We start from the raw sequence: 27,961 nt of genomic DNA on the forward strand, positions 1-27,961 counted from the left end.
ATTATTATTATTAGCAAATTACACAGCGCGGTGCGAGGGGCTTGCTGGGTGGGCGGCAGCCGGCGGTCCCCAGGGGCTGCACCCTGCCCGGGGCTGTCCCGGTACCCCAGGGCTGTCCCGGTACCCCGGCACGTCCCGGGCAGGCAGCGTGGGCCACGGGCAGGGGTGGGTGAGGGGGTCCCGGGGTGCCCCCGCCGCCCCGGGGGGATGCCCACGGGTGGGTACCACCTCTCCCGCTGCCAGCCCAGCACCGCGGGGCAGAGCCCACGCGGCGTGCCCCACCGGCGGCAGCTCCCCGGCCTCACGCGTGGGTCCCCCCCCGCCCGCTCCCCTCCGCGCTCTGGCCCGGTGGTCCCGGTGCGCCGGGAGGCGGCGGCAGAGCCGCACCGGAGCCATCTTGCGCCGCCGCCGCCGCCGCCTCCCGCTCTGACTCCCGGGGAAAATCCACCGCCGTGTCTTGGCTGCGCCGCGGCGGCGGCGGCGGCGGCGGCCCCGCTCCGCACCGCTCCGCACCGCTCCGCACCGCTCCGCGCCCATCCGCGCTGCACTGCGGGGCCGCCGCCACTCGCATGCTGCCGCCCGCCGCGCTCCCACGCGCGGGGCGCCGGCCCGGGCCGCGCCGGGATCATCCCAACCGGCATCAACCCAACGCAACCCAACCGCTCCGGGACCAGCCGGGCCGGGAACAGCCCGACCGGGTCGCCGGGGAACCGCCCGGCAGCGGCCGGAGGATGTAGGCGGCGGGAGCGGGGTAAGAGCGGCGGGGGGGGGGGGGGGGGGGGGGGGCAGTGCCGCCGTGGGGCACCGTCCCGGGGGATCCGGGGTGCCCAGCGGGGGTGGGGGGGGAAGGGGGTTCTCCCCAACGGGGCGCCGGGGCCGTGCGGGACAGGCTCCGGGGACGACGACGAGACGTGTCGCCCAGGGACCCATCCAGCCCCGGCGAGCGGGTGCTGGGCGAGGGGGAGCCGGGGGGGGGGGGGGGGGAGCCGGCAAGATGGCTGGGGGCATCTCACCGGCCCCGCGGGGCTCGGCTCAGGCAGCGCGGCGGGTCAGGGTCCCCCGGCGGGGGCGGGAGGAGCGGTGCGGGCATCCCCCCCATCTCCTGCTGCCTGAGGCTTTGGGGAAGGGGCTGAAGCTCTCGGCCCCTCCAGCCTCTCCCCCGAAGGCGATGCCAGCCATCCTGGCGCTCTCCTGCTGCGGAGGGCTCGGGCCAGGGCTGGGCAGGCCCAGGACCCTTCCCCAGCCCGGTGGTCTCCCCTCTCGCCAGCCTGTGAGCTTGGGGGGGGTTGGCGCTGGGTGCGGGAGCCGTGTGCCGGCCGGGCCGGTGCGGGTCCGGGGCTGCCGGTGGGTGCTGGGAGCTGCTGCAGAGCAAGAGCCGAGCTGTGACTCTCGCCGCACATCCAGGCTTCGTGGTACAACCCAGCCTGGCAGGCAAGAAGGGGAGCTTTTCGGGGGGTCTGGGTCTGGGCGTCCGTCTCCTCTCGTCGCCTTTCTTCTCCCGGACGGTTGGGTTTTGTTGGGAGAGCCAGTCTGGTCCCTCCACCCTGTGCCAAACCTGCAGAGCAAGTTGGCGCTGGGACCGCTCGTCTCTCTCCATCCCGTGACCATCCAGCCCTGCACGTCACCTCCTTCGCAGGGTGCGGGGCCACGCTGCCCACAGGGGCTCCCCGCCTGCTCCTCGGGGCTGGGCACAAAGCTCCGAGTGGGCAGGAAGGGACAGAGCAGGGCTGTTGGGTGCCGGCTGCCCCCGTGGGAGCCCAGGCTGGGAGCAGGTGGCCTCCTTTGGTGTAAATCAGTGCAGGATCTGGCCAGCAGCGCAGATTCTCCTTTAGGAAATGGATGTCGTTTCCCATCTATCTGGGTTCCTCGCCCCTGTGCTCCCACTGTCATCCCACACACGTCCGTGGCTCCCAGACCTTGAGGACCCTGTCTGCTGGGGGATGGAGTGGGGGGATGGCCACAGGGAGACGGCCACGGCCACGCTCAGGAGGTTGGAAGGAGGCATGGGAGCCCTTTCAAAGCATTATTCGAGCGCCGGCAGGGATGAGAGGGAAAAAAATAGCCATCAAAGTGACCGTGGAGCATCTGAGCTGGAGGGGCCCCTCTTGGCTGCGGGGGCAGCGAGAGCACCGGCACGGGGCAGCACAGCCGTGAGCTGTGTTTGAGGCTGCCTTGGGCGTTGTTACCCCACCGAGCCTGGGCACCAGGACCGGCTCCGGGCATCCCTGCTGCAGAGAATGGGGTGACAAAACCACGGCATCCCCATCCAGCCTGGGCGAGTTGGTGCCGAGCCCTCAGTGCCCAAACCTCCCTCCCGAGAGCCAGGGCTTGTGCTGTGTGGGCTGGAGGAGCAGCACCCAGCCCTCCCAGCCCTCCTGCCGCCTGGCCCCTGGCCGCCTGGGCAAGGCACGGGGAGGGAGCGGAGGGCAGTGGGGAGCCCAGGCTGGGGGGTCCGGGGGGGACCTTTCCTTCAGCCTCTCCACCAGTAGCTTGGAGGCAGAGCCGTGCCGGGACCTGCGGGACACAGGGCCTGTGCGGGAGCCCCGAGGCTGGTGGCTGTGCTGCTGCGTAAGTCTCCATGGGTCTGCCCATCTGAGAGGGCAGGATCAGGCCCCGCGCTGGGGCCTCGTGCCCAGGTGGTGCTGCTGCGGCTGGGGCTGGGGCTCCAGATCCAGGTTTTGCAGACGCTTGTGTCTCTCCGACAAGCTGATCTGAAACCCTGGATCCCACCCAGCCAGAAATTTGGATCTGGAGCCAAAGGTGACTCTTGGCCCTTATTGCCATCACGGGCGAAGCTAAAATCTGGATCTGAGCAGCGACGCGAGGAGCCTGGATCCTGCTCAGGAGCTGAACGTGTGGCTCGTGCTCCTTCTGCCCATCAAATTGGATTTCCTGAAATAGCCTGTTGAAGACCAGAGCTCGGCAGAGACCGAATGACAGGTCACCAGGGGTGTGGAAGCCCCACCACGATCCTGGCTGCCTGCTTCAAGACGTTGGCAGCCAGCAATAATAGTAATATACGGTGCCATTGCCGGGAGAGCGCAGCGCTGGAGAGCTAAGAATAGCAGGCGAGACGTGCCGGCAGCCGGGGGACTCGCAGGGAGGGCCGGGGGCCGGGGGTGCGCGGTTGGACGTGTGCCGGCGGACGTCCCGGTGATGGGGTGGCTGGAGGTGGCAGCCTCCCTCCCTCGCAGGGGGGAGGACATCCCCCCGGTGCAGGTGGCACGGGGCACGGCAGGTGCCAGCGGAAGGCAAGGGGACGGGGACGTGCCGAGCGGTGCCCGGTGCCGCCGACGCTGCGTAGCGCCCTTCAGCGTGGCCTCGGGGCTCTGCCGTCCCCGGGAGCCGGGTGTAATGCCTGTGCTGCCAAAGTGGCCTCGGGATTGTGGCCCTCTCGATGGCCCTGTGATGCCCGGTCCCCCTCCGAGCAGCAGCGTAGGGGGGTCACCTGGGATCCAAGGAGGGGGCAAGGCTCTGATCTCAGCACCCCACGCTCACCTCCCCCAAGCTGGGCAGGATCGAGCTCCTTCTGCTCCCCCTGCCCTGCCCAGTGCCCAGCAGCTCGTCCCCAGGGCCGTACAGTGTCGGCCGTGGGGGGACGGGGAGGACACGGCTGCCACGGTCACACGAGCCGAGCCACGGGGAGGTTGGGCTGCTCTCTGCCAGCCGTGGCGGTGGCACGTGGCAGCAGAGCAGGTGGCCATCAGATTAAGGAGAATTAATTTGTACTTTCCCCATTTCTGTGGGGCTGGGGGTGCTGCAGGTGCCCGGTGTCCCCCTCCCGTGACCAGCTGTGCTCCCGCAGCTCCTGTGTCAGTGCCTCTACAACCTGCCCTCAATCCTAATTAGATTTTCCACGTCCCCCCCCCCCCCCCCCCCGGCAGCTCACTCCTCCCCAAATGCTGGAGCGGGAAGGAGCCATGACATGGTTTCTAATCAGCTTCTGAATCCAGATATCTCTTGGCTGTTGTTGGAGGAGGCTTTTCACAGCCTTTGTCTGGTGCTGCCCAAGCAGGGTGCTGCTCTGTGGTTCCCCTCGAAGCCGCGGCGGCAGGCGATGCCGGCGCCCTGGGGAGCGAGCCGCTCAGCACGGTGCACGGAGGCAGCCGGGAGACCCTACAGAAACACGGCGCTGTTTGGAGCCGGACACTTGCAAGAGCATCACCAGCACCCACAGATCCTGCCACGCGCGGCCGGGTGGGAGCCAAAGCAGGCAGCCTCCCCGCCGCAACCTGGGGCCGGTGGGCGCTGGGGCTGCCACGTGGTGCTGTGCCGGCGGTGCCGGCCGCTCCTGGCAAGCACGGAGCGCCGCTGCTGCTGCTTTCCTGGGGCTCGTTCTGCGTTGGTCCCGCGGGGCTGGGCGGCGGGTGCGGGAGCTGGGCACCGTGCCCCGCGTGCCTGTCCTGGCGCAGCTCCGCTGCGGCCGGTGCGTTGCTGGGTTTGGCTCCTTCCCCGGCACACGGACCTCGTCAGCAGCGAGTTGTGGCTCTGAGTGAAGCCAGGGGATGCAAACACTTCCCAGCGCTGCCAAGCCCCAATTAATAGCCTGTGAATCATGATGCTGTTGGAAGAGCAGATGTTTGTGGCATGGTTGCCAGCGCTCGGCGTTTCACCGAGGGTCTGTTTGGCCTTAAACCGGCAGCTTCGGGTGGCAGGCGGCGGTGGTAGGAGTCTCGCTGCCTGCCTGGCCCTCTCCCCCGGCGGGGCCGGGAGCTGTTTGGGCTGGGAATTAGCTGAAGTTTTTGGTGGGCAGAGCCGAGCGGGAGAACAGCCTGTCTGTGGGCGTGTGGGGGTGCCGCTTCAGAGCGAGAGGACTGTGAAGGCTGAAGGTACCGAATCCCAGCGTGACTCCCAGTGGGGGACCTGCTGGTGTCCCATCTCCAGCGCTGTGGCCTCGGTCTGGGGCACCCCCTGTCTCCCCAAGGGGCTGGAGGGGCTGTGGTGGGACTGGGAGCCCTGGGCCCATCGGTTTGTGGATGGCGAACTTGTTGTTACTGGGGAAACACTGCGTGTCTTGGATGTGGCAGCCCCCGCCGTGGTGGTGCAGCTCAGCTGCGTCGGTGTCCCCAGCCCGTGGGTCGGGGGGAGACCCAGCGGCGGTTGATGCGCCCCAGGTCGGTGCCGTCGGTGCCACTGGTGCAGCCGAGCCGAGAGACGGTCTCGGTGTTCCATGTCACGACACGCATCTGCCCCGGGCTCCCCCGGGCCCTCTCTGGGTGGGGGGGAGTTGGGGACAGCCCTGTGCTGGGGGAGCCGCGGCGGGTGCCGGGGGGGTGCGGGTGTGCGGGGGGCTGGCGGGGGCGAGGGCTGCGCGCAGGTGCCTGCGGGGTGCAGAGGAGCGCGTGGGCGTGGGGCGTGGGGACGCAGTGGGGTGGGAGCAGCGAGGGTGCGGGGCACGCAGCACCGCGGCGGTGCGGGAGCAGCCGGGCACGCGTGGCCATCCAGGTGCACAGGGATGCAGCGGTGCGGAGCGTCCGTGCGTCCGTCCGGGGGCTGTGTGTCCGTCCGGGCGAGCGGGGCTGCGTGTCTGTCCGTCCGCGCGTGGCAATGCAGCGGGGCGGTGCGTGGGCGTACGGGCGCTGCTGGCGTGGGCAGCCCCTTCCCGGGGGTGCGTGGCTGTGTGCGGGGGTGGCCGGAGCGCGCCGGGGAGCGCGCGTGGGTGTGTCCCAAGCGTGCAGGGGCGCCGGCTCCGCCACCGCCTCTCGCCGGCTGGAAGGTGCCGGCGTTGGCCCAGGCGCTGGGAGCGTGGCCACTGCCACGCTACCTTGGGTGGCCGTGACCCCGGGGACGCCTCCGGCCGGGCCAGCAGCCGCACGCTGCGTGGCCTAGCCTGGGCATGGGCAGCTCGCAGGGATTTCGCAGAAAGAGAGCGAAGCCAGCCACCGCGCCGCTTCCGTCCTCCGGCTACCGCCGAGCCCAGACGGGCAACTTCATGGCTTAGCAGCAGCGGCAGGGTGAGTGGGGCGGTGGGGGCAAGCGAAGGGGCTGCTGGGCGGGAGGGGAGCGGGCCTGGCTCTGTACGGGGGGGGTCCATGCTTTGCAGAGCCCCTCTCCAGGGAGAGCCCCGCTTTGTGCCCAGCGGTGCTGGTGCAGCCGAGTCCCCCCAGCCCAGGCAGAACGGGAACCCCCCCGGCAGCCCGCACCCCCGCGCAGAGCCGCTCCTAACCCTTTCCTGGCCGAGTCCTCCTCCCTGGCAGCCACCTCCTCGTCTCGGTGTGCAGCGTATGGCTCCCAGCCAGCCCTTGCCCAGGCAAGCCTCGGCACAGCCTTGAAGCTCGCCCGGCCGGGATGGGGAGCTCCCAGCCCAGAAGTCTCTCCTCCCTTTCCCTGCAGCCCTGCGCTGGGCTGGGGGCTGTGTCTGCTGGGGCCGGGGGCTGTGCACGTTGCGGGGTGTGTGCTGGGGCTGGGGGCCAGGGGCTGTGCACATCGGGGTCGGGGGCTGCGTGCGCTGGGGCTGTGCGCGCTGCGGGTGGCAGCCTGGGCTGAGCTCCTCCTTGGGGTCCAGCCAGGGTCAACCCACCACACGCCATCAGCCCTGGGGTGGTCTCAGTTCGGGCGTTTGCTCAGGATGAGGGAGGTGAGACCCTGTTGCTCCAGGCCCAGCTCTGAACGGGGCCACGCTGCGCTGGCTGTCCCCAAGTCGTGCAGCGCTGGGGTCCGTGGCTGGCTGCAGGGAAAGGGAGGAGGGAGTGGGCTCTGTGTGTGGGAGGCTTTGCTGCATGCTCAGAGCTGGGGGTACGTGCTGGCCTTGCCTGAGCCCCCCGTGGGGTGGGTGTTCATTTGCCTGCCCGTTGAATTCCAGAGAGCAGAGCAGGGAGCAGAGTCCCAGGGTGACTGGGCTGAGCGTGTCCCGGCAGCGTGGGGAGCGGGGCAGGGCTGCACCTCCATGTGTGCGAGAGACGGGGGTCCCCTCTGTGGTGTCTGTGTGTTGGACCATGGATGGAACTAGGGAGCCCCGGGTCTGCCTGCCTGCCTGCCTGCCTGCCTGCCTGCCAGACGGCCCCGCTGCCAGGGAGCGGCACAGCTCGTGCTGACATCTGTGCGTCGAGGCCTGCCTGTCTTCGGTTCACTCCTTGGCACAGTCACAGTGGCAGTCGGGTCCCTCTCTGCCTTTCCATGGTTTTCCCCCACCACCTTGCCTCTCCATGAGACGAACCTGTATTCTTCGCTGTGTTTTCTTGGAGGGGAAACTGAGGCAGGAGGGAGGGAAGTAGCAGAGCCCTCTCCCGATCCCCATCATCCTCAGGCTCAATCCCACGCCTCACCCTGGGTTGTTTTCTCCTGCCAAGTGATGCCAAGAGCCAGGTGGAAGCAAGGGCGTCCCAGGACACAGCTCCCGGCCGTGTCTGCCCGGGGCCCTGGAGCCGCCCGGCTCCTCCTGCCGCCGCCTGGCGCGTCCCTGGCCTGGGGCTGCGAGAGGGGCTGGTGGCGGGGCTGTGGGGCGGCTGTCTGTGGTGCGTGCTGCCGGGCGGTGTGATGGCAGTTGTGGCTGTGGTGGCCGTGGTGGCTGTGGCGGCCGTGGTGGCTGTGGCAGTGGTGGCCATTGTGGCAGTGGTGGCCATGGTGGCCGCAGTGGCCATGGTGGCAGTGGTGGCCATTGTGTCCATGGTGGCAGTGGTGGCCATGGTGGCCGCGGTGGCCATGGTGGCAGTGGTGGCCATGGTGGCCATAGTGGCCGTGGTGGCCATAGTGGCAGTGGTGGCCATTGTGGCAGTGGTGGCCATTGTGGCCATTGTGGCAGTGGTGGCCACGGTGGCCATGGTGGCAGTGGTGGCCATGGTGGCCATGATGGCCATGGTGGCCGTGGTGGCCATTGTGGCAGTGGTGGCCATGGTGGCCATGGTGGCAGTGGTGGCCATGGTGGCAGTGGTGGCAGTGGTGGCCATTGTGGCAGTGGTGGCCATGGTGGCCGCGGTGGCCATTGTGGCAGTGGTGGCCATGGTGGCAGTGGTGGCCATTGTGGCAGTGGTGGCGATGGTGGCAGTGGTGGCCATGGTGGCCATTGTGGCAGTGGTGGCCACGGTGGCCATGGTGGCAGTGGTGGCCAGGGTGGCAGTGGTGGCCAGGGTGGCAGTGGTGGCCATTGTGGCCATGGTGGCAGTGGTGGCCAGGGTGGCAGTGGTGGCCATTGTGGCCATGGTGGCAGTGGTGGCCAGGGTGGCGGTGGCGGCGGTGGCCGCGGTGGCCGCGGTGGCCGCGGCGGGCGGGCGCTGTCCGCGGTGCTGATCCCGGCGGCGCCGCCCGCCCGGACGGGAGAAGGGGCAGCGCGTCCCGACCCCTCCTCGGTTCCCCCCAGGGGGTCCCGCCGGGCGCGCTGGGGGCTCGGGGTCCCCCCCGCTCCCCTGGGGACGTCCCGGCCTGCCCCAGCCCTTTGATGTGCGGCAGCGGCAGACAGGGCCGGCGGGACGCGGCAGCCGCCCCGCTCCCTGCCTGCCGGGCCGGGCAGGGCTCGCCCGCCGCCGGGCGCTGCCGGTTGCCCCCGCCGCGCAGGTCGGACGGGGTCGGGGTGGGAGAGCGGGGCAGGGCAGAGCGGGACACCCGGGGACGTGGGCCAGCGAGGCTCCATCCCGCCCTGCCGGGTTTGGGGCAGGCCGGAGAGGTGCTGCCGGCTCTGCTGGGTGCGCCCGGGTGGGCGCAGGGGGGGTCGATGCGGCGCGGCCGGGGCAGCGCTGCTGTTTGGGGACCCTGCGCCCCCCTCCACCCCCGAGCCGTGTCCCCCACCACGGTGCCGGTGTCAGTGCTCCCAGAACAAAATGTCAAACCATGCAAATGAGGCTGCGGGAGCAGCTGATTGAAGGGCCCTGCCCCGCCTCGGAGTTGCAATCAAATATGCAAATGGCTCCCGAGGAGGCTAGTGAAGGCTATTAATAGCGGGGAATGAGGCTGTGAGAAAGCATGGCGTTCCTTCAGAGGATGAGGCTGGGGGGCTGAGCGGGCTCGGCTTCTCCCTCCGTCCGGCACGTGCCACCCGGGCAGGCACCCGTCTCTCTGCCGATGCCCCGGACGGGGTGGCGGGTGGTCCCTGCGGGGAGCCCATGGACGCCAGGTATCGCTTTGGCCGCCGTGACCCTTTGCAGGGTGGGTGCTGCCCGTGGCCCGCGCTCCTGCCCGGCGTCCTGTGCGAACGGTGCGTGTCTCCGCGCTGAACAGCCGGGAAGCCCCGTGGGGAAATCACATTTGTTGAAAACGCTGGGCTGAGATTTTCCCCTTGGGGAGTCTAACCTCAAACGAGGAGGAATTAGGTACCCGGGGGGACCTGGGCGCTGCTGGGGGGGGGTTTACTGTGGCTCGGCCTGGCGGGGGGAGCTCAGCCTGAAGCAGGCATCACCGTTTCAGTGTAGGGAGGGAGGAGGGGGCTGGGGAGGGCTCCTCCCGGCCCCCCATCCTTCACCCTCTGCTTTCATCTCCCCCTCTCTCTCCTGGTTTCCTTTTGTTGCTGTCGAGGCAGAGGACGTCCCTCTCCTGCCAGCTCCAGTGTGAGCGTAAGGTGGGTTCCCACCATGGCACTGGTGGGGACTGTGCTGTCCCCAGTGTCCCCAGCCAGCACGGGGGGCTCGGTGAACTTGGGCCCCCACCGCAGCTCCTCTGCCCCATCTCGTGGCTTTCGGGAGCTGGGATCCACCAGACCTTTTTAGAAAATTGTGGAATTAAGGCTGGAGACAACAGTAACTAATTATTTAAAATCTGAAACTGGAATAATTAGCCCAATTAACAGTCTCAGGTGATGTCTTATTCCATCTGATAACGGCCTGAGGAAGAGGGAAATTAATTAACGCATCAGCCTGACGTTTGTAGGTCACCACCAGCCCCTCGTGCCCGTCCGGGCGGGAGCAGGGACGGCTCAGGAGTGCCCGTCCCACTTGGTGCAAGGGGTCTGCATCTTTTGGGGGTCTTGGTGCAGGGAGGGGGGCTGCGGGTGAGCCCAGAAGCCAGTTGGGGAAGACGGGTTGGGGGCTGGTGGGTGGGGGGAGAGGGTGCCGTGGTCCAAGGCCGGGGTGATGGGCAGGGGGACGGTGCTCGGTGTCCCCCGGGGAATGCTACCAGTGCAGGTTCGTTAGCGAGGCAGCAGCTGTAGGCCTTTAAGGTTGCTGTGGAAACGGTGGTGCTCGTTACCGGGAGGAGCCTCCTGCTTTCCAGGCAGGGCCCCCCCATCACTGTGGGAGGGGGACCCCCACCCCGGACACCTGGGACATGGTGGCACAGACCCCCCCCATGTCTGGGGAGGGACATGGCGAGGGCACGGCCGTGCACACGCAGGTGGGTGGCGTTGGGCGTGCAGCTCCCCGTGGGCCAGGCCCCCTCCGGCATGGACCCCCCCCCCAGCCCCAGCTTATCCTTGGCCTGTCCGGTGGTGCCAGGCAGGGCTGCACACGCATGGACACACATGCACACACACGCATCCCTGCACAGCGTGGGATGCTAGCGTGCACACCTCTCTGGGCAGCGCGGCCGTGCCCCCGCACCCCCTCGGGACCCTGTCCTCGCACCTCCGCCGGCACACGGCCGTGCATGCTGCCGGCACGGGAGCGTGCACGTGTGCACGTGTACCTGCCTGTGCCCCAGCCTGGTAGCTCTGCCCAGCCTGGCACCGCGGCCGCAGTGCCGTGCTGCCTACCCTCCCCGGCATGGCACGGGGCCCACGGGGTGCAGAGCGTGCTGAGGCAGAGCCCCCGGCTGCAGCCCCACGGGCGGCTCGGTGAGGCCTCGGTGCTGCTCTCAGCTCTTGGAGTTTTAATGAGGTAAATTGTATAAAAAGCTCCGTTTGCCCTAAATGCCCATCCCTGCGTGAAGCTGCTGCGGCGCAGCCCGGGCCCACCCTGGGAGCTGGGCAGGGGGCTATGGGGCTGGGCACATGCTCCTGGGCTGGGCACGTGGCAGCGGCAGGAGGAGGAGGAGGATGAAGGCGTTTTAGCACATTTGCAATAATTTCCCTCCTCCCCCCCAAGTTTACAGCTTACCTCAGCGGCTTATCAGCCTCCAATCTCATTAAATCAGGCAAATTGTAGCATCTGATATTTTATGGAGATTAAGGTGTGCGCCCAGACTCTATAATTATCGGCAAAGATGTATTTACAATACCTTGTTGCTAGTAAACAAAAAATAACTTCAGATCAAAGCGCTTTTACAGGGAAATAAATCTGCTGATAGAGCCCCACTGCGGCGCGTGGCACGGAGACGTCGGTGCTGCCCGGGGCGGGTGGGCATTGCGGGGGGATGCGTGAGGGGCAGTTCAGGGATGTCCTTGGTCCCACGTGGCTGCTGCGGGTCCCGTGTGCCGCTGCCATCCCCAGGCCGGTGCTCTGTTCCTGGGTCTCCCTTGCTGGCATCTCCCATGGGTGCCCAGTGGCACCCACTCCTCCGTCCCCGGCTCCGCCAGGGATTTCCACCCCGGAGACCTCCCAGTGCCCCTGCTGACACAGGACCGGGATTTATTGGCACAAGCGTGTGAGCAGCAGCGGTAGCGCCTTGCCCCTCGATTTTTCACCACGGTGGGAACGCTGCGGATTACCGATGCGGTGATGCTGGTTTATTGCTGCCTGAAGTGGATTTATCTGCGCGGCGGGGCCCGGGCTTGCTGCCGGTGTAAATCACTGCAGGGCGGCCAGCATGAGCCCGAGCACAGTGGCTGCCTCCCGCCGGGCCAGGGCGTTCCAGCCTCCCCGGGGGTTTTCATGGCCGGGCTCCCCGTGGGGCCATACGCTGCACACCCTGACTCGGCTGCCTGGCAGCAGGCATGGCCGTCCCTTCTCTGTCTCACTCTCCTGCCCGCTGAAACGAGAATAAAATGGTGATAATGCCACAGACGTCCTCTGGAAAGGGCTCTGAGGCAGATGAAAAGCCCTACTTAAGAGTGAGGCCATTATTATTAATAACTCGGAGCGAGGCTGTAAATTCAGCTGACGCAGCTATTACGGGAAATGAACCTGCTCCCGTGCTGGATCCAAGGCTGCCCAGGCACGGGATGGGGATGGGGACAGGAAAGCGGGGCTGGATGGCCGCGGGGCTGCTGGCTGGGTCATGTCCACAGCCGTTGGTGCAGGATGGCTGGAGGGGGCAAAACCTCTTGGCAGACACTGGCTCCATCTGGGCTTGCTGGGATTTCTTGGCTTTTCTGGGAAGGTCGGAGGTGTGAGGGAGGGGACCCGGAGCACGGGTCTCCCCTCAGCGGGAAAGGAGGCAGCTGAGGTTTGCAACAAGGCTGAGACCCGGCTGAAGCTCAGGACAGGGGTGATGCAGGCTGCGAGGAGCATGGCCGGGGCTGGGTGCGGGAAGAGGGGCCACAGTGCCGCAGCCGGCACAGGGCTGAGTTGGGCAGGACCTGCTGTGACCATCCTGGCGCAGGCTGGCTGTACCCATTTGGGGAGCATCCATGGGAATATTACGCCTCGGCAAAGGTTACATTAAAATAAAAATAACCCAGTACCATTCATCGCCGGGTGCCTGCAGCCAGGTCAGCCAAAGGCGAAGAGCTGCCGCGGCTCCTGCTCCGTCGGGATAACTTCACCTCCGGCATTGCCACCCCATGAGCGGTGCAGCTGGGGCACCCACTGGTGCCGCCACCCTGGGGCTGATGGGCTGCGGGTACCCGGGATGGCAGAGTTGGGTGTGGGGCCGGGCAGGGGGTCCTGTGGGGGTGTGGGGTCCCACGGGGTGCCGGGACCACGGTCTCGGGCTCGTGGTGCTGCCTGTGCCCAGCTCGGGAGCTTCTGCGGGGGAACGAGCTTTGATATAAATATCTTTTTGCTCAGCACACGACCTACTTTCCAGACAATGCCATTAGCCTCCCGACTCCCTCATTCATCTTCCACCATCCTCCCCCAGCCCGCCCCGTGGCGGCACCCGCACCGGTGCTGCACGCCCGGCCGTGGTGTGGCGAGGCAGGACGGGCACCTGGCTCGGTGGCACCGTGGGGACCCCCGTGCTGGGGCTCGGGGCCAGCCAGTAGCCCCGTCCCCACTGGTGGCTGGGGGCTCTTGCTGCCTGGCCCCTGCCCCTGCTCTGGCCTTGCAGGGGGTGGCCAGGTGCCCTTTGGGGTTTCTCCACCCCGTCGCGGAGAGTGCTCAGCTCCATCATCCCTTCCTGCTGCTTCCAGCCCCATTCTTTGGCAGGGTCCGTGCCCTGGCTGGCAAACGGCCTCATCCAGGAACATCCTCATCCAGGGACAGCCTTGTTGGGGACATCCTCATCAGGGCAGGGGGGAAGTACAGCGAAGCAAGCAGCAGCCGAGCATTGGCTCTGGGCTGGCCCATGGGCAGCATGCGGGGCCCAGAGCCCCTTCTGAGGCCCCCCCGGAGCATCCCTGGCACTGGGGCCACATACGTGGTTCGTCCGGGGACGATCCTGCAGGAGCTCCCACGTGGCAGCGGAGGCTGTGCCGCACAGTTGGCAGCTGGCGAGCGGCTGGTGGGATTAGGGGCAGGTTGGGCAGAGGGTGCCCGGTCCCACCAGCACGGAGCTGCCCGGTCCCTGGTGTCAGCTCTGGCATCGGTTTTCCCCTGAGAGCTGGAAATGCCTCCCCGGGAGGCAGGGCAGCCCCTGGACCCACCGCCCGCACACCTCCATGTGCCCCTGGGGCTGAGCCCCCACTCCTCCCCTGCAGCTAAAATTAAATATTCAATTTGTATTGCTGGTAAATCCTGTAAATCTCTTTTATCTCTAAGCTCTTGTAGCAGGAATATCGGTAGTGTAATCTTTGCAGGGGCCTGTCCCACCACCCTTTGCAGCTCCCTGGCTCGGACCGCGCTCCCCTTTCCCCACATCTCCCTGTGGGATGCTTTGGAGGCTGGTGGCGGAGCAGGACCCCGGTGCCCACGGCAGAGTAACCCATGGCCAGAGCACCCCGTGGCACCCGCCCTGCCTGCGCTGCCCGCTGTGGGGGTGAGGGCGTGCGCTGTCCCCATGCTGTGCATGATGGGGATGCCAGTACCTGGGTGACCAACGTGGTCCCACCAGAATGCCCCCCATCCCCGCTGTGCCCCTGGCTCACCAGCCGTGTACCCCCCCCTCGCTCTGCTCCCGCGCCAGGCCTGCGCTAAGAGCATTGTGCAGAATTATGTATTTAAATATTTAGGTTTTCATCAGCTTTGCAAATTAAGCCCATCCATTAAAGCAGCAGTTTGGGTCCTCCACTGGTGAGCTGGGCTGTGCCGAGCCCCGGGCTCACTGTGCCTGTCCCAGCCCTGGCCCCGCGGGTGGGATGCAGCCTGGGAATGGGGCACGGTGGCCCGGAGCATCCCTGCCGGCACGGGAACCAAGGGCTCTGCTTCCTCGCCGTTCCCAGGTCCTGCTTGCTGGAAACCCTGGCCCCTGCGGCCACGTTGTGGGAAGAGCTGTGGGAAGGGACGGTGCTGCAAAGGGAACCGGTTGGGATGGGTGTTATTTGAGGTTGGAGCGGAGGGTGCCGCGTGCCGGGGAAAGCGGGGCACGGAGAAACACCAGTGGCAAGTGAGAGCCCTGGCACGGCTGAGCGCCCGGCGGGAGCGGAGCCAGGGATGGAAGGGCCAGCCCGCCCGAGGGCTCGGCAGGGACGGGCAGGGGACGGCCGGAGATCGTCACCACTGCCGCGCTCGGTGCTAACACCATGCCGCCCCGACCTCCCCAAAGCAGCTTTGGCGTGATCCCTGGCTTAAGTCATTACACCGTGTGGCTGGGGAGATAAGTGGCTTTTTAAGCCTAGGGAGCATGGCCCGTCCTGCTCCAACAGTGTGCTGCATGTGGGTGGGGAGGGTGAAATGGCACAGCTGGGGGGGTGGTGGGGAAATGGGGTTCAGCCAGCTGGGGACCCTGGCACAGCCAGCAGCGCCTGGGGGGGCTGCCATGGCCCCCAGATGCCTGGAAAGGGTCCTCCGGTGGGGGCAGGTCTAACTCCTGGGGGATCCCTGGACCCCACCACTCGCCTGGGGGTCTGCTGGGCACTGGAGCAAGGTGCCCGGTGGGGACGTGAGCAGAGCCCCCAGGGTGAGCGCGACGCGGGGGGATGCCCCTGCTTATCCCCTCCCTTTGCCGCAGGTGAACATCCAGCGCCTTGGTCTCACGTCGGCTCTCTGTCCTGCCGGGCTCCCCGGGGTCACCTGCACGTCCCCCCTTTCCACCAAGCACTGGAGGGGCACTGGGGGAGCGTGCCGGCTGCTGCCGGCCCCAGGCAGCACGGGCAGATGTCAAGTGCGTCCGTGGGAGGGAAGCTGTCCGTGGGCATAACCGGTGATGGGTGCTTATCCGTGCGGCACGGTGCCCATGAACCCTGTGCCAGCTGGCGTGGGCTGGGGTCCCCGGGGCCCTGCCTGGCCTGGGGGTCCCTCCAGGGTGGTTTCCCAACTCGCCGTTCCTGCCACGCCGGCCGTGGGGTCCCACCTCTGGCAGCTGGCTCCCTGTGTGCCGTGTCCCGGCTCCCATGGGCAGGATGAGCATCGCTGTGGGGCCGAGGGGGCCGGAGGTGCCTGTGCCTTGGGGCAGCTCACCCCTGCCACCCCTGCCTCTGCCCGTGCCCACCCGGGCATGCTGGCACAGCCCCTTCCCCGTGCCACCTCTTTCCTTCTCGGCCAACTTCTTCACGGGCGCTGGCTGCCAGCCCCGGCCTCTCCACACTTGTACGGGGCTTTTGAAGAAGCGGCTCATCCGCCAAGATCCACGTTTGGGCTTTGCAGGGATGGAGCACCAGGCTCCCTTCTCCGCTGGCTTTGCCCCGGCAGCTCCGGGATGCTCTGGCTCCCTCGCATGCCCTGGCGCAGGAGCGTGGCTCTTGCCCCGGGGGTATCGGCTCCGGGGACGAGGGTGTCCGGGCGGGTGATGCTGGGCTGTGCGGGGCAGGGTGTCCCGCTCCCCCCGCGGCGGCGGCAGCTGGAGGCACCTGCGTTGTGGCGGGGAGTCCCGGTGCTGGCGGCCGCGCCGGGATCCCTGGCAGCTGGGTCGCGTCGTGGCCGTATTTCCTCGCTCTGCTCCAGGAGTAATTGCTCAGATGGGGACTTGGGGTAACTCCCATCCCTCTCGCGGCATGGTAATGAGTCAAGAAGACTCAAAGACAAATGGCTCATTAAGAAGCAGTGCTGCATTGCAGGATTTTTCATCCCACCAACCGCTGCATCAGCAGAGGCAGCACCTCTCGCGCTCGCTCTCCCCAGCCCTGGAGAAGGAGCTGTCAGGCAGCCGGTGCCGGTGCCAAAATTAATCATGTGCTTAATAACCTGCCCCTCCCGTAGAACAGCCTGTCCTCAGCCTCCCGGCACACGAAGCGGGGCGGGTAGCGCTGGGCTTGGGCCCCGGGGCACCGTGGGTTTCGTGCCCGGGAAGCACCCGTGCTCGGCGAGGAAGGATGTGCCGGGGCAGGGCTGAGCCGGGGGAGATGCCCCCCGGCATCGGGGTGCCAGGGCACCCCCAGCCCGGCTGCGTCAGGGTGCCAGCCAGCCGTGCTGGGCAGCACGATGCTGCCGGCCCCTCTTGGCGGCCTCGGTAAACACTTCTTGCTCCGCTCACATTTGCAATTCTTCAGCTGGTATTTGTCCTTCATGACTTTTTAAAAATCTTGCCTCATCCCTTATTTACAGCAGCGGCCGGTTGGTTCCTGCCGCTCGCAGCCCTCTCCAGGCAGGGCCCACCTGCAGCCTGCTCGGTTTTCTTTCGTTAACAGTAATTGAGCGCGTTTGCTGCGATCTTTGCATCCTGCTCACTCCCTTTCCCCATCCCCTTCCCCTTTTCCCCTTCCCCTGGCCAGCCCTTACCTACCGGGGTGACGAACCTCTCCTTAATGACACTCTTCCCTGCCTGACACAACTAATGAACCATCAGTGAGCTGCTTTCAGCTAATTCAACTTTAAAGAAAATAATGACTCGTCGCAGAATTATGTACTAAATTAGGCGATCTCTTACTAAGCCCCTCTTTTTTTTTCAGGCTGAGTAAATTTTACTAATACAGCCTAATAAAATAACAGAGCAATTAGTAATAAAATAAAATGTTTGCTTTCTACAATCCTTCTCGCTTACGACGAGTTGGGAAAAAGTAAATAGATTAAAAGCGTGGTGGAAACGACCTGGCGGTATTCCATATTTATTTTCTTCCGTCGACCGTAGATCAAATTTGCTCAGCTCCTAAGTGGGAAGACCACTTTTTTTTTTTTCCCAGGCTCCAGCTTGCACACGGTGCCGGGCGCTCACGCTGCGTGTTTGTTCTCTCCTGCTTTCATCCCCAGCTATAAAGATCCCCAGCAGGACCCGCGCTGGCAAAACCTCGCGCTAATTTGCAAAGCAGAACGGGCCGAGCTCGTGCCTCTGCCGGGCCGGCAGCTGGAAAAAAATCGCTTTGCTCACGCCAGAAAGCCGGGGTGGCGGGAGGAGGCTTTGTGGAGCATATGGCCGGATCCGGAGCAAATCAAAGTCGACGGCGAGGTGGCCGCTGGGCCGGCTCTGGCGCCCGCTGGCAGGGAATTGCATAAGAGGATGGGGCTGGGGATGGTTTTGGGGCTAAGCTGGGCGAAACACGTGTCCGCGGCCGTGCGGAGCCATCCCCATCGCTGCCGGTACAGGCAGCGCTGCCTACGGGGCGGCCTCGGGGGAGGAGGGAAGGTTGGGCTGCTGAAAAAATACACAGGGAGTTGGGTCAGGCTGTTCTTGGGGAGGAACACCCTTGCTTTTCCTTCCCTGGGCTTCATCCCCCTCGTGTCACTCCCCCCCAGAGCCTGCTGCCCCCGGGAGACCCAGCGTGGAGGAGCTGCTGCCAGCCGGGGCCATGAGGACAGCATCCCCCTGAGCACTGGGCGGTAAGTGCTACCGACGGGCTTCGCCGGGACCCCGGCACACACTGCCCGCGGCTGGGGCTGCTTGGGAAGGGCAGGGGGCTGGGACACCCCCGGGCGCAGGACCGCCAACCCCAGCTCTCGAGGTTTGACCTGGAAATGTTGGAAAACCCAGTCTTGCCCTGCGCCAGGGCGGTTTGCCGGACCCAGACGTTGTGGTGAGGTTTTTGCTGTCCCGTCACCTCTCCGCCAGTGGTCCCAGAGCTGGAGGAAAGGTGGGGGGACCCTGGGTGCAATGGGGTCCCAGGCAAGTTCGGGTTCCTGCTGGTGCTGACCCCGGTCTCCGCAGCCCTGGGCCTCGGCACGGCGCTGCCTAAAAGGCAGAGATCTCACCGGGCGGCTGCTGGGAAGCAGAACCGCCTCTGCCAAGTGCCCCTATGGGAAATTAAGCGGGAGGCTGAATTTCGGCAGGGGCCGCAGCGCCGGGGGGCTATGGGCCCCTCTCCTCCCTGCGCTGACCCTCGTGGCAGGGAGAGACGCGGTGGGAGCCGACGTCAGAGGGAAGGTGGCGGTGGGGGAATCGCCGGTGGGAGTTTCTCCAGGCTTTGGATGCAATAAAGGCAAGAAGTGAGTTATTTGTAATGGTAATTATGCTCTTCCAGTTTATCCTAGCACATAATTGTGTGGGCGGTAGGTTCCCACTGGTGGTAATTACCCTGGTGTTAAATGGCACAAAATTCAGCCGGGCTGGGTTTTTTCCCCCCCTCCTTTTTGAGTCTGCGGTTCGGTGGCGCAAATCCCCTCCTTCCCGAGGGCTGCGCAGCGTGAGCGGCCTTCAGCGGGACACGGCTCCGGCTCTCGGCCGCGGCCGTCTGCCCATGAGCCGCGCTCCGGCCGGTTCCCCCTGCCCCTGTGGCAGCCTCCTGCCTGCGCTGCCCACCCTGGACGGGGGAGAGGAGCGGGCTCGGTGGCTTCTCCTGCCCTCTGCCTGTGGCCAGGACGTGGGGACGGGGACCTTGGGCTGCACAGCCTGTGCTGAGACCCACAGGATCGGTCCCGACCCCTTCCCCAGCCCCAGGGTACCCGCGGGGGGAACCGACTGACTGGTCCCTGGCCAGTGGCTTTGGTGAGCTGGTACTGGCGGGGATGTAGCATCCTTCACCATGGCATGTCCCCATCCATTGCCCCTGCTCCGCCAATGCCCGTGGCTGCGGGAGAGCTGCGGCACTGCCTCGCCGGCAGAACCCAGCTTTGTTTAATTCCTGCACCTGCTGAGAGCAAAAGCCCGCCGGGCTCGTGGTGACGGGCTGCTCAGCTATTTTGACTCCTTCTTCTCGCCGCAGCGGCAATATTTGGATCAGCTGGGAGCTTCCCTCCCTGAGCAGGAGATGTTAGCTCAGCCTGCGGAGGCAGAGCCAGGGCTGGGAGCCCGTCTGTCTGTCTGTCCGTCCTGCTGCCAATTGCCGGCTCCATCCCAGGGCAGAGGAGGCAGCCCCCTCCCACACCGCTGTGCCCGCTCCTCGTAGCAGCTCTCCCAGGAGGGGAGGCATTTCTTTTTGTAACAGGCTGCAGCATCCTTCAGTTAAGATGCAGCAATTAGGGAGCCTCATTAGAGCAGGAGCGTGATGGTGAGGGTGGGGGGAGAGGCACAGGACCGAGCCATCCAGCCTTGAAGCGGGGAATGAAGGTGATGGTGGAGGCTTATTAGGGCAGACGCGTTCCCCGGGTGCTGCCGTGGCCCCATCTGCCGCTCGCCACCAACACGCGCTTCCCGGCCACCCCCGCGCCCCTCGGGGACCTCCAGCCCCTCTCCCCTCCCGGGGCTCCTTGGGGTACATGGACCCCCCCTCCCCACACCCCCCCAGCCCTCCCAGTGTCCCTCGTTTCCAATCCCCACGTGTCTAACGGACCCCATGTGTCGCGGGGACCGTCCCATGGTCACCTTTCCCTGCAGCCGGTCTCGGAGACGGGCTGCCTGCAGCACCCTGCCCAAATATGATAACAAGAGCACTAACGATGCCTGTTAATTAGCCGAGCTACACTGGAGAATAAGTAATTTCCTCATTTACAGTCATACCAAAGGCAGAGCCTTTGAGGGACTGTAAGGAAGACAAACCCCCACGGGTGCACGCAGCTCCAGCGTCCCGGTGGCCGGTGCGGGGCTCAGCCTGGCTCGACGCCGTCTGTCCTCCTGCTTCAGCGTGGGGATGCCCCACACGCAGCATAGCCATCTCCGCTCCCTGGCTCTCCGTCCGGGGGGGGCCGGCGGGGCGGCCGGTCGTGGGTCTCCATCCCACGGCCGGGGCCGTGCGAGGAGGATGGGCTGGATGGAGACATCAGAGCGCGGCCCCCCCCGAGCCCCGCGGCAGCTCATTAACGGCTCCGTGAATCGCAACGGCTGAAAAACTCAGCCAGAACGGTTTTCCTAATGGAGAAACACTTCATAATATTTGGTGTCGGAGAAGAAAACAAGTTTCCGATGATGGCAGCGTGTCCTCCCTCGCCGTCTGCAGGCCCCGTGCTGCCTGCATCGCTGCCGGCGGCACCTTCTCCTTCCCACCCCCCCCCTTGTGCTGCCCCCTCCGAGCAGCCAAGCCGGGGGTCACCCTGGGTGCCCGGCCCCGTGCCCCCCTTGCCCCATGGAGAGCCAGGTTTATGGCACTCCGGCCCAGCTTCACAGGGGCTCAGCCAGGGATGGATCCTGCCCTGGGAACTTCCAAACCCCCTCGGTCGGTTCCCGCGGGACAGCCCCAACGTTTCGCCGGCGGTGGGGCGCAGAGGGGAGCGTGATGCCGTGCCTGTCCCTGTCCCCACAGATGAGCCCGCAGGGATGACCCTGCAGGATGCCGAGGCTATGGGGTGGGTGCTGACACGATGAAGGGCTACCATGGGGAGCGTAGCCAGGCACAGCCCTCCTCCGGCCACCGCTGCCGCTGCATCCCAGAGGACTGCCAGCACCCCGCCGACTACGTCCAGCACGGCCCCGAGGGCCGGCCGCCGTACCTCCTCAGCCCCAGCGAGCCGTGTTCCCTGGAGCATCCCTACTGCCCGGCGCGGAGCCCCGGCGCGGCCGGCGAGTGCCCGGGCGGTCCCCTGAGCGAGCCGCCCTCCGCCAGCGCCAGCAGCACCTTCCCGAGGATGCACCACGCGCAGCAGCCCTACGACTCCTGCGACGAATGCATGGCGACCGCCCACCCCGCCAGCAAGATCAACCGCCTGCCCCCCACGCTGCTGGACCAGTTCGAGAAGCAGCTGCCGCTGCACCACGACGGCTTCCACACGCTGCAGTACCCCCGGGCCGGCGGCGCCGAGCCCCGCAGTGAGAGCCCCAGCCGCATCCGCCACCTCGTCCACTCCGTCCAGAAGCTCTTCGCCAAGTCCCACTCCCTGGAGGCGCCGGCCAAGCGGGACTACAACGGCGCCAAGATGGACGGCCGCGGGGGACGGCTACCACCACCACCACCACCACCACCACCATCACCACCACCACCAGTCCCGCCACGGCAAGCGCAGCAAGAGCAAGGACCGCAAGGTGGACTCCCGGCACCGGTCCAAGATGATGGGCTGGTGGAGCTCCGACGACAACCTGGACAGCGACAGCAGCTACATGGTGTCCGGCCGGCACGCTGCCGAGCAGGGCACCCGGGTACTGCGTGGACGCTCCCGAAAGTGCCTTCAGAGACTTGACCTTGAAGAGTCTAAAGGGCGGCGGGGAAGGAAAATGCCTGGCCTGTGCCGGCATGTCCATGTCTCTGGACGGCCAGACGCTCAAGAGGAGCGCCTGGCACACCATGACCGTCAGCCAGGCCCGCGAAGCCTACCCCAGCGCCGGCGGCACCGAGAAGACCTTGATGCTTCAGGAAGCAAAGGCCAAAGACCGAGCGTACCAGTACCTGCAGGTGAGGGGCCAGGCAGGCTGGGGGGGGGCTGCCGCCCCGGGGACCGCGGCCGGCGATGCCGTGGGGCGAGCGGGGGCTGGCACCCTCCATCCCAGCAGCCCAAGGCGCCGTGGGGATGCTCCAGCTCTGCTCCACGTCCCCAGCACCCGTGCCCCGTCCCCCGGGGTCCCGTGCCGGTCCCCGCTGTCCCCTCGCCGGCAGCGCGAAGCCCCGTCTGCCATCTCCTGCCCCGTCCCCGCTGGACCTGGGGTCAGACCAGCTCCGTCGGCTGTCGACAGCCCCGCTCCCGCTCCCGCTCCCTCCTGGCGGCTTTTATCCCGCTTGCGCCTGGCCGGGTGCCACCGCCTGCCTCGTCACCGGGCTCCCTTCTAGGTCACCCCCCCCCCCCTTCCAATTAAAAACTAATTAACTCTTCTCTCCCTTTCCCGGGGGAAGGAGACAGGGAGCGGCAATGCCGCGTTGGCTGGGGGCTGGGGGCGGCCGGGGCCTCTCTCTGCCGGCAGCGGGGGCATCAGGGCAGGGTGCCGTCCCCACCGCCCTCCCCGTGGGGGCCGGGGGACACCGTCCCCCTGCTGCAGCCCGGTAAGGACCCCGTAGTGCTAGCGTCAGCGGCGCGTGGCGGGACCAGCGGCCGCTACGTCAGCCGGGTGGCTGCACTGGCATGGGTGGGATTTGGCCCAGCCGTGCCTGCCGGGCGGGGGGCTGCGAGGTGGGAGCGCCTGCACCGCCCTGCGTTTTAGGATCGGCCCCCCCCACGGGGCACGGGGAGCCGTGGCTGTTAGGAGGGATCAGCTCTCCTGGATTTAGGGGTTTTCCCAGGGGGTCAGAACCGCCGGGGTCTGTCCCTGCAGCACTGGGGTGCTGTGGGGAGGGCAGGGGAGCCATGCAGCACATGCACCGGCCCTGGGCCGTGCACACGTGCTGGGTTTGGGCCACGCATGCATGCATGCATGCCAGGCTCGGGCTGGCACGTGCCATGTGGCAGGCGCGGGGCTCGGCCGTGCGTCCCGACCGCGGGACCGCGGGCCACCGCGTCCTCCCACGCTTGCCTCCTGCTCCAGGTGCCGCAGGACGAGTGGAGCGGGTACCCAGCGGTGGGCAAGGACGGGGAGATTCCCTGCCGGCGGATGCGCAGCGGCAGCTACATCAAGGCCATGGGCGATGAAGACAGCGCCGACTCAGACGCCAGCGCCAAAATATCGCCCAGGGCAGCCGCGCGGCGAGACAGCTACCGCCGCTCCTCCAGCGCCGACCAGGCCAGGACCAAGTAAGGGCTGTCGCTTCCCGGCCCCGTCTCAGCACCGCGGGCAGCAGTGGGACCGTGGGCTGGGGCTCCCCAGGAGGACGAGGCGCATCGTCCTCGCTCACGGCCGCGGTCCCCAGCGCAGCAGCACCGAGCCCTGCCCCTTGGTGGGCACCGGAGGGGACGTGGCTGTGCTGGGCTTCGGGGTGGGACCCACTGCTGCAGCCACGTGCAGAGGTTGGGGAGAAGATGCACGTTTGAAAGGAGACAACTGGGATGTGCCCCAGTCCCAGTGGGTGACAGGCTGGCTCCTCGTCCCTGGTCCCGTGTCCCAGAGCGGGCACGTACCCCTCCGGCAGCCCCACACCGCTGGGGAACGGCTCCGTACCCCCAGGACAGCGTTTTGGGGCAGTTAGGAGTGGGGACAGCGGCGGTGGCCGGCGGGAGCATCGCCGCGGCTGCGTTTCCAAATGCTCTGCTTGAATGTGTTGCTTTTGGTGCGATCCCTTCTATTCCCACTGTCTCTCATTAGGTTTGCAAGTAGGCACTATTCTGATTCATATATCTGTAACTGTCCCAGCTGCTGCACGCCACCGCGAATGCTCCCGCGGGGACAGGGCTACGGGCGTTCCTTCACCACCGGCCAGGTAGGGTCCCATGTCACGGGCGCTGTGGGGCAGGTTGGGGCACGGGGTGGGGGGCAGTGGATGTTCCTCTGAGCATCTCCTGCCCGGCTCGACCCCGGCTCACCGCCCCCAGCCTCACCCACCGCTCTCCCCAGATCAACGACGAGCTCAACCACCAGTTCGAGGCCGTCTGCGAGTCGGTTTTCGGCGAGGTGGAGTCGCAGGCCGTGGAGGCGCTGGACCTGCCCGGCTGCTTCCGCATGCGGAGCCACAGCTACCTGCGGGCCATCCAGGCGGGCTGCTCCCAGGACGACGACTGCCTCTCGCTCTTTTCCATGTCGGCCCCCGCCGGGCCGCCCATCACCAGCAGCATCCTGAAGCCCAGCACTTGTGAGTCCCGGGGGTTGGCGGGGGCTCGGCCGCGTGAGGGACCCCCGCATCTCCCTAGCTGCAAACCTGGGCGCCTGCCAAAGGCTGCCGCTGCCCCCCCCCCCCCCCGCCCCGTGCAGCCCCCCGGCACAAGGCGTGAGCATCCCGCTCAGGGCACGAGCATCCCGCTCCCAGCTCAGCACCGGCACAGGGCATGAGCATCCTGCCTGCGGCTCAGTCCCGCTCAGGGGGCCGCTCTGTGGTCCCAGCACCCATCTGCCTTTCCCTCCTTCCCTCCGCTTCTGTTCCCATCTCTGTCCCTTGCTGGGTGCTGCAGTGGCGTGGCCAGCGTGGGTCTGGGGTGGTTTCCGATCCCTTTCTGGGGATAAACCGGCCAAACAGTCCCTCTGAGCTCCAGCCGGGATCTCAGCCAGCTGAGGTGCAAACCCTGCAGGGCTGCGAGCCCTGCGCCGCGGGCGGAGGCGGGCAGCGTTCCCCCGGGGCCCCTGTTCGTGGCGGGAAATGAGCAAGTGTCTGTGTTTTCACGTGCCTTTTCATCCTGCGCCTCTCCCACAACAGCCTTCAGTTACAGAAAAGCTCCACCTCCCATCCCTCCAGGAACCAAAGCCAAACCCCTCATCTCCGTCACGGCGCAGAGCAGCACCGAGTCCACCCACGAGACCTACCTGCCCGGCGAGGTCGCCCGCAGCCCCGCCTGGTCCAAAGATGCCGCGGCGCGCTGCAACTCGGCCGAGAGCCTGGAGAGCTCCAAGGTGACGGCCGTGGCCCTCGACCTGCCTCCGGTCCAGCCCCGCGCCGCTCCCAAGCCCTCCACGCTCATCATCAAGGCCATCCCGGGCCGGGAGGAGCTGAGGAGCTTGGCTCGGCAGAGGAAGTGGCGCCCGTCCATCGGCGTTCAGGTGGGCTTCGCTCCCCCCTGCGGGCTCCGAGCCGGCTCTGAGCCTGCCTGAGCGGTGTGGGCGACGGTGAGCCGCTGCACCGCGTCTCGGGGCTGCCCTCCAGCGCTCTCCCTCTGCCCCTCGGCAGGTCGAGGCCATCTCCGACTCGGATACAGAGAGCCGGAGCCAGAGGGAGTTCCACTCCATCGGAGTGCAGGTGGAGGAGGACAAAAGGTACCGCGCGGCTGGGTTGGGCTGAGACCTGCCACGCTCGCTGCGCTGGGGGATTGGGTCCCCTCGGGACTCCCTGAGCTCTGCTTGCCACCACTGCCCAAAGCACCTTTTCTCTCTCTCCTCCGGCTGAGACCCCCAGAGCTCTGCATCATCCCCATCCCAGGCCGGTTGCCCCCACCTGGGGCAGGATCTGGCCTTCCCTTTGTCCTTGCACCTCGCTGCTGCAAACGGACTGCCTGGGGAAGGGGGTCCCCTGCTCGGGTCTCCTCTGCTGGGGCTCGGCCCTGAGCTTTGAGCCTGGCCCAGGCGCAGATGAAACCTTCGGGCTTTTCTGCAGCTAAACATGACATTTTGGCTGGTGTGGGAGTGCCATGTGCCGGGACCTGCACAGCCCGCCGGAGGGGAACTCCGGCAACGTGCCCACGCAGCTCCGGTGCACGCTTCTCTCCATCCTCGGTCCAGCACCGGTAGCCATGGAAACGGGCTAAGAGCAGAGGAGATGAGGGACTGGCAGGTTGCGGCTGCTCAGGGCTGTCCCCGTGGCCCCAAATGCTCCGGGATCCAGACCGGCATCCCCAGCCCCATCCTACCTGCGGGCATCCCTCACGCTGCCCCTGCCCGCCATGGTACCCGGTGGGGGACGGGGCACCGGGGCTGCCCTCGCTGGCTGCGAGGGTCCCCACGCGCTCTCGCTCTCCGCAGGCGAGCACGCTTCAAGCGCTCCAACAGCGTGACGGCGGGTGTGCAGGCGGACCTGGAGCTGGAGGGCTTCACCGGCCTGGCCGTGGCCACCGAGGACAAAGCCCTGCAGTTCGGGCGCCCTTTCCAGCGGCATTCCTCGGAGCCTGAGTCCGGCCGGCAGTACGCGGTGTACAAGACGGTGCACACGCAGGGGCAGTGGGCGTACCGGGAGGATTACCAGCTGCAGTACGACACGGTGGAGGTGCCCCGGCGGGATGCCTGGATGGAGCGGGGCTCCCGCAGCCTCCCCGACTCCGGCCGTGCCTCCCCCTGCCACCGCGACGGGGAATGGTTCATCAAACTGCTGCAGGCGGAGGTGGAGAAGATGGAGGGCTGGTGCCAGCAGATGGAGAGGGAGGCCGAGGACTACGACCTGCCGGAGGAGAGTGAGTCGGGGAGGTCTGCGGGGTTGGGAGGGACTGGGGGTCCTGTAGAGCTGGGGGAGGGCACAGCCATGGTCCTGCGGTGCTCCCACCTTGGAGCATCTCCCCTGCCAAGTTTAAAGAGGTTGGGTGGGGACAAGAAACACCGGGAAACCCTCTGGGACTAGTGGGGTCTGGAGGAGGGAGGAGATGCCACACGGTTTGGGGGGCGTCCGAGCTGCCCAGGCTGTCCCGCTGACCCCAAGGGGGTGCAGGTTCCCCTCGTGCAGGGGAGAGGCTCCGTGCCCCATGGGAGGGCTGACTGTCTGCTCTCCCCCCGCCAGTCCTGGAGAAGATCCGGAGCGCCGTGGGCAGCGCCCAGCTCCTCATGTCCCAGAAGGTGCAGCAGTTTTACCGCCTCTGCCAGCAGAACATGGTGAGTGCCCGGGACAGCCATGGCGGGTGGGGGGGTCTCGTATCCTTAGCCAGTGGAAAAGGGACTTTGTAATGCCGTGGGGAAGAGCTGGACAGAGAGCTGCCCCAGCAGCGTGGAGGTGGGATGGCCACGTGGGCAGCAGAGCCGAGGTCCCGCAGGCGGACGTGGATGACACTCTGCCCCTCTGTCCCCATAGGATCCCAACGCGTTCCCCGTGCCCACCTTCCAAGACCTGGCCGGCTTCTGGGACCTCCTGCAGCTCTCCATTGAGGACGTCAGCATGAAGTTTGCAGAGCTCCAGCAGCTCAAGGCCAATGGGTGGAAGATCGTGGAGCCCAAGGTAAGGGCAGGGCTCTGCCGCTGGCACTTGTCCCCTGTCACCTCTCCCTCCTTCCTCCTCCCCAAGCACACCTGCACCCAAACCACCGCTGCTGGGCTGTCGCTGGCAGCTGCTTTTAGCAAACACCTGAAAAACAGAGCTGGAAAAAAAACAAGGCTAAAGAAGGGGCTGTTCCCCCGCCGCGGTCTCGCGGATGGCTCGCTGGGCATTTCTGGGCAGCGCTGCCCGCAAAGGGCCGGGCAGGGGCAGCACGCCGCGGACGCCTTCACGCCCGTGCAGACAGACGAAGGGACGCGCAGCCCTGCCTCGCGACTCGCTGCGGTGCAGGACGGGCGCGGGGCCGTCTCGCTGTGGCTTTGGCTTCGCCGCCAGCGCCGTGCACGGAGATGCACGTCTCGCACGCCCGCTGGCTGTGCCGAGCCCACCGGGACGCCTGTTCCCCGGAGGTCCTGGCCCCGTGCCCGCCCTGAAGCCCCCGTTATCTGTGCAGGAGGAGAAGAAGGTGCCTCCCCCGATACCAAAGAAGCCGCCACGCTCCAAGGTGCACCCGGTGAAGGAGCGCTCCTTAGACTCGGTGGACCGGCAGCGGCAGGAGGCCCGCAAGCGGCTCCTGGCAGCCAAGCGAGCTGCCTCCTTCCGCCAGAGCTCGGCCACCGAAAGCGCGGACAGCATTGAGATCTACATCCCCGAGGCGCAGACCCGGCTGTGACCGCAGCCTCCGCTTTTCTACCCGGACTGGACGGCGCGGCCGTAGCTCACTGTGATGGGGGGCCGCGGGGACACCCTGGGGCAGCTCTTGGCCCCACTCACAGCTTCTCTCTTTTCTATCTTAGACCTTTCGTGGATCCGACGGCGGGTGAACGCAAGCCCGGTTCTGCCCCGTCCCGTTGCCCCCCGCCCGCATGCCCCTGCCAGCCTCTCCCGGGGTCCGGGGCTCTCCCTCCCTCTGCCCTCCCTGGGGCCGTGTCCCAGCTCTCTGTCCCCTTCCCACCCCCCCCAGCCCTTCTGCACCCCCCCCCCCCAGCCTGCGTCCCAACCGAAAGAGAGGTGACCCTCAGCCCCCGGCCCCACCGGGCTGGAGGGGAG

General features: G+C 66.8%; 1 protein-coding gene across 1 annotated transcript; it reads left to right on the forward strand.

The window, feature by feature from the left end:
- The first annotated feature begins 426 nt into the window (after positions 1-426).
- DLGAP3 (DLG associated protein 3) lies at positions 427-27,615 on the forward strand. The gene is given in 14 exon segments (XM_052811472.1): positions 427-751; positions 17,117-17,750; positions 20,543-21,169; positions 21,171-21,366; positions 21,368-21,625; positions 22,687-22,892; positions 23,449-23,515; positions 23,650-23,884; positions 24,443-24,783; positions 24,911-24,996; positions 25,699-26,123; positions 26,444-26,535; positions 26,732-26,875; positions 27,366-27,615. Coding segments are annotated over 12 exon segments (2,838 nt in total). The 5' UTR covers positions 427-751; positions 17,117-17,750; positions 20,543-20,600; the 3' UTR covers positions 27,585-27,615.
- The last annotated feature ends 346 nt before the right edge of the window (positions 27,616-27,961 follow it).

Source organism: Harpia harpyja, chromosome 16 (genome assembly GCF_026419915.1).
Source record: "Harpia harpyja isolate bHarHar1 chromosome 16, bHarHar1 primary haplotype, whole genome shotgun sequence".
NCBI classification, from domain to species: domain Eukaryota; kingdom Metazoa; phylum Chordata; class Aves; order Accipitriformes; family Accipitridae; genus Harpia; species Harpia harpyja.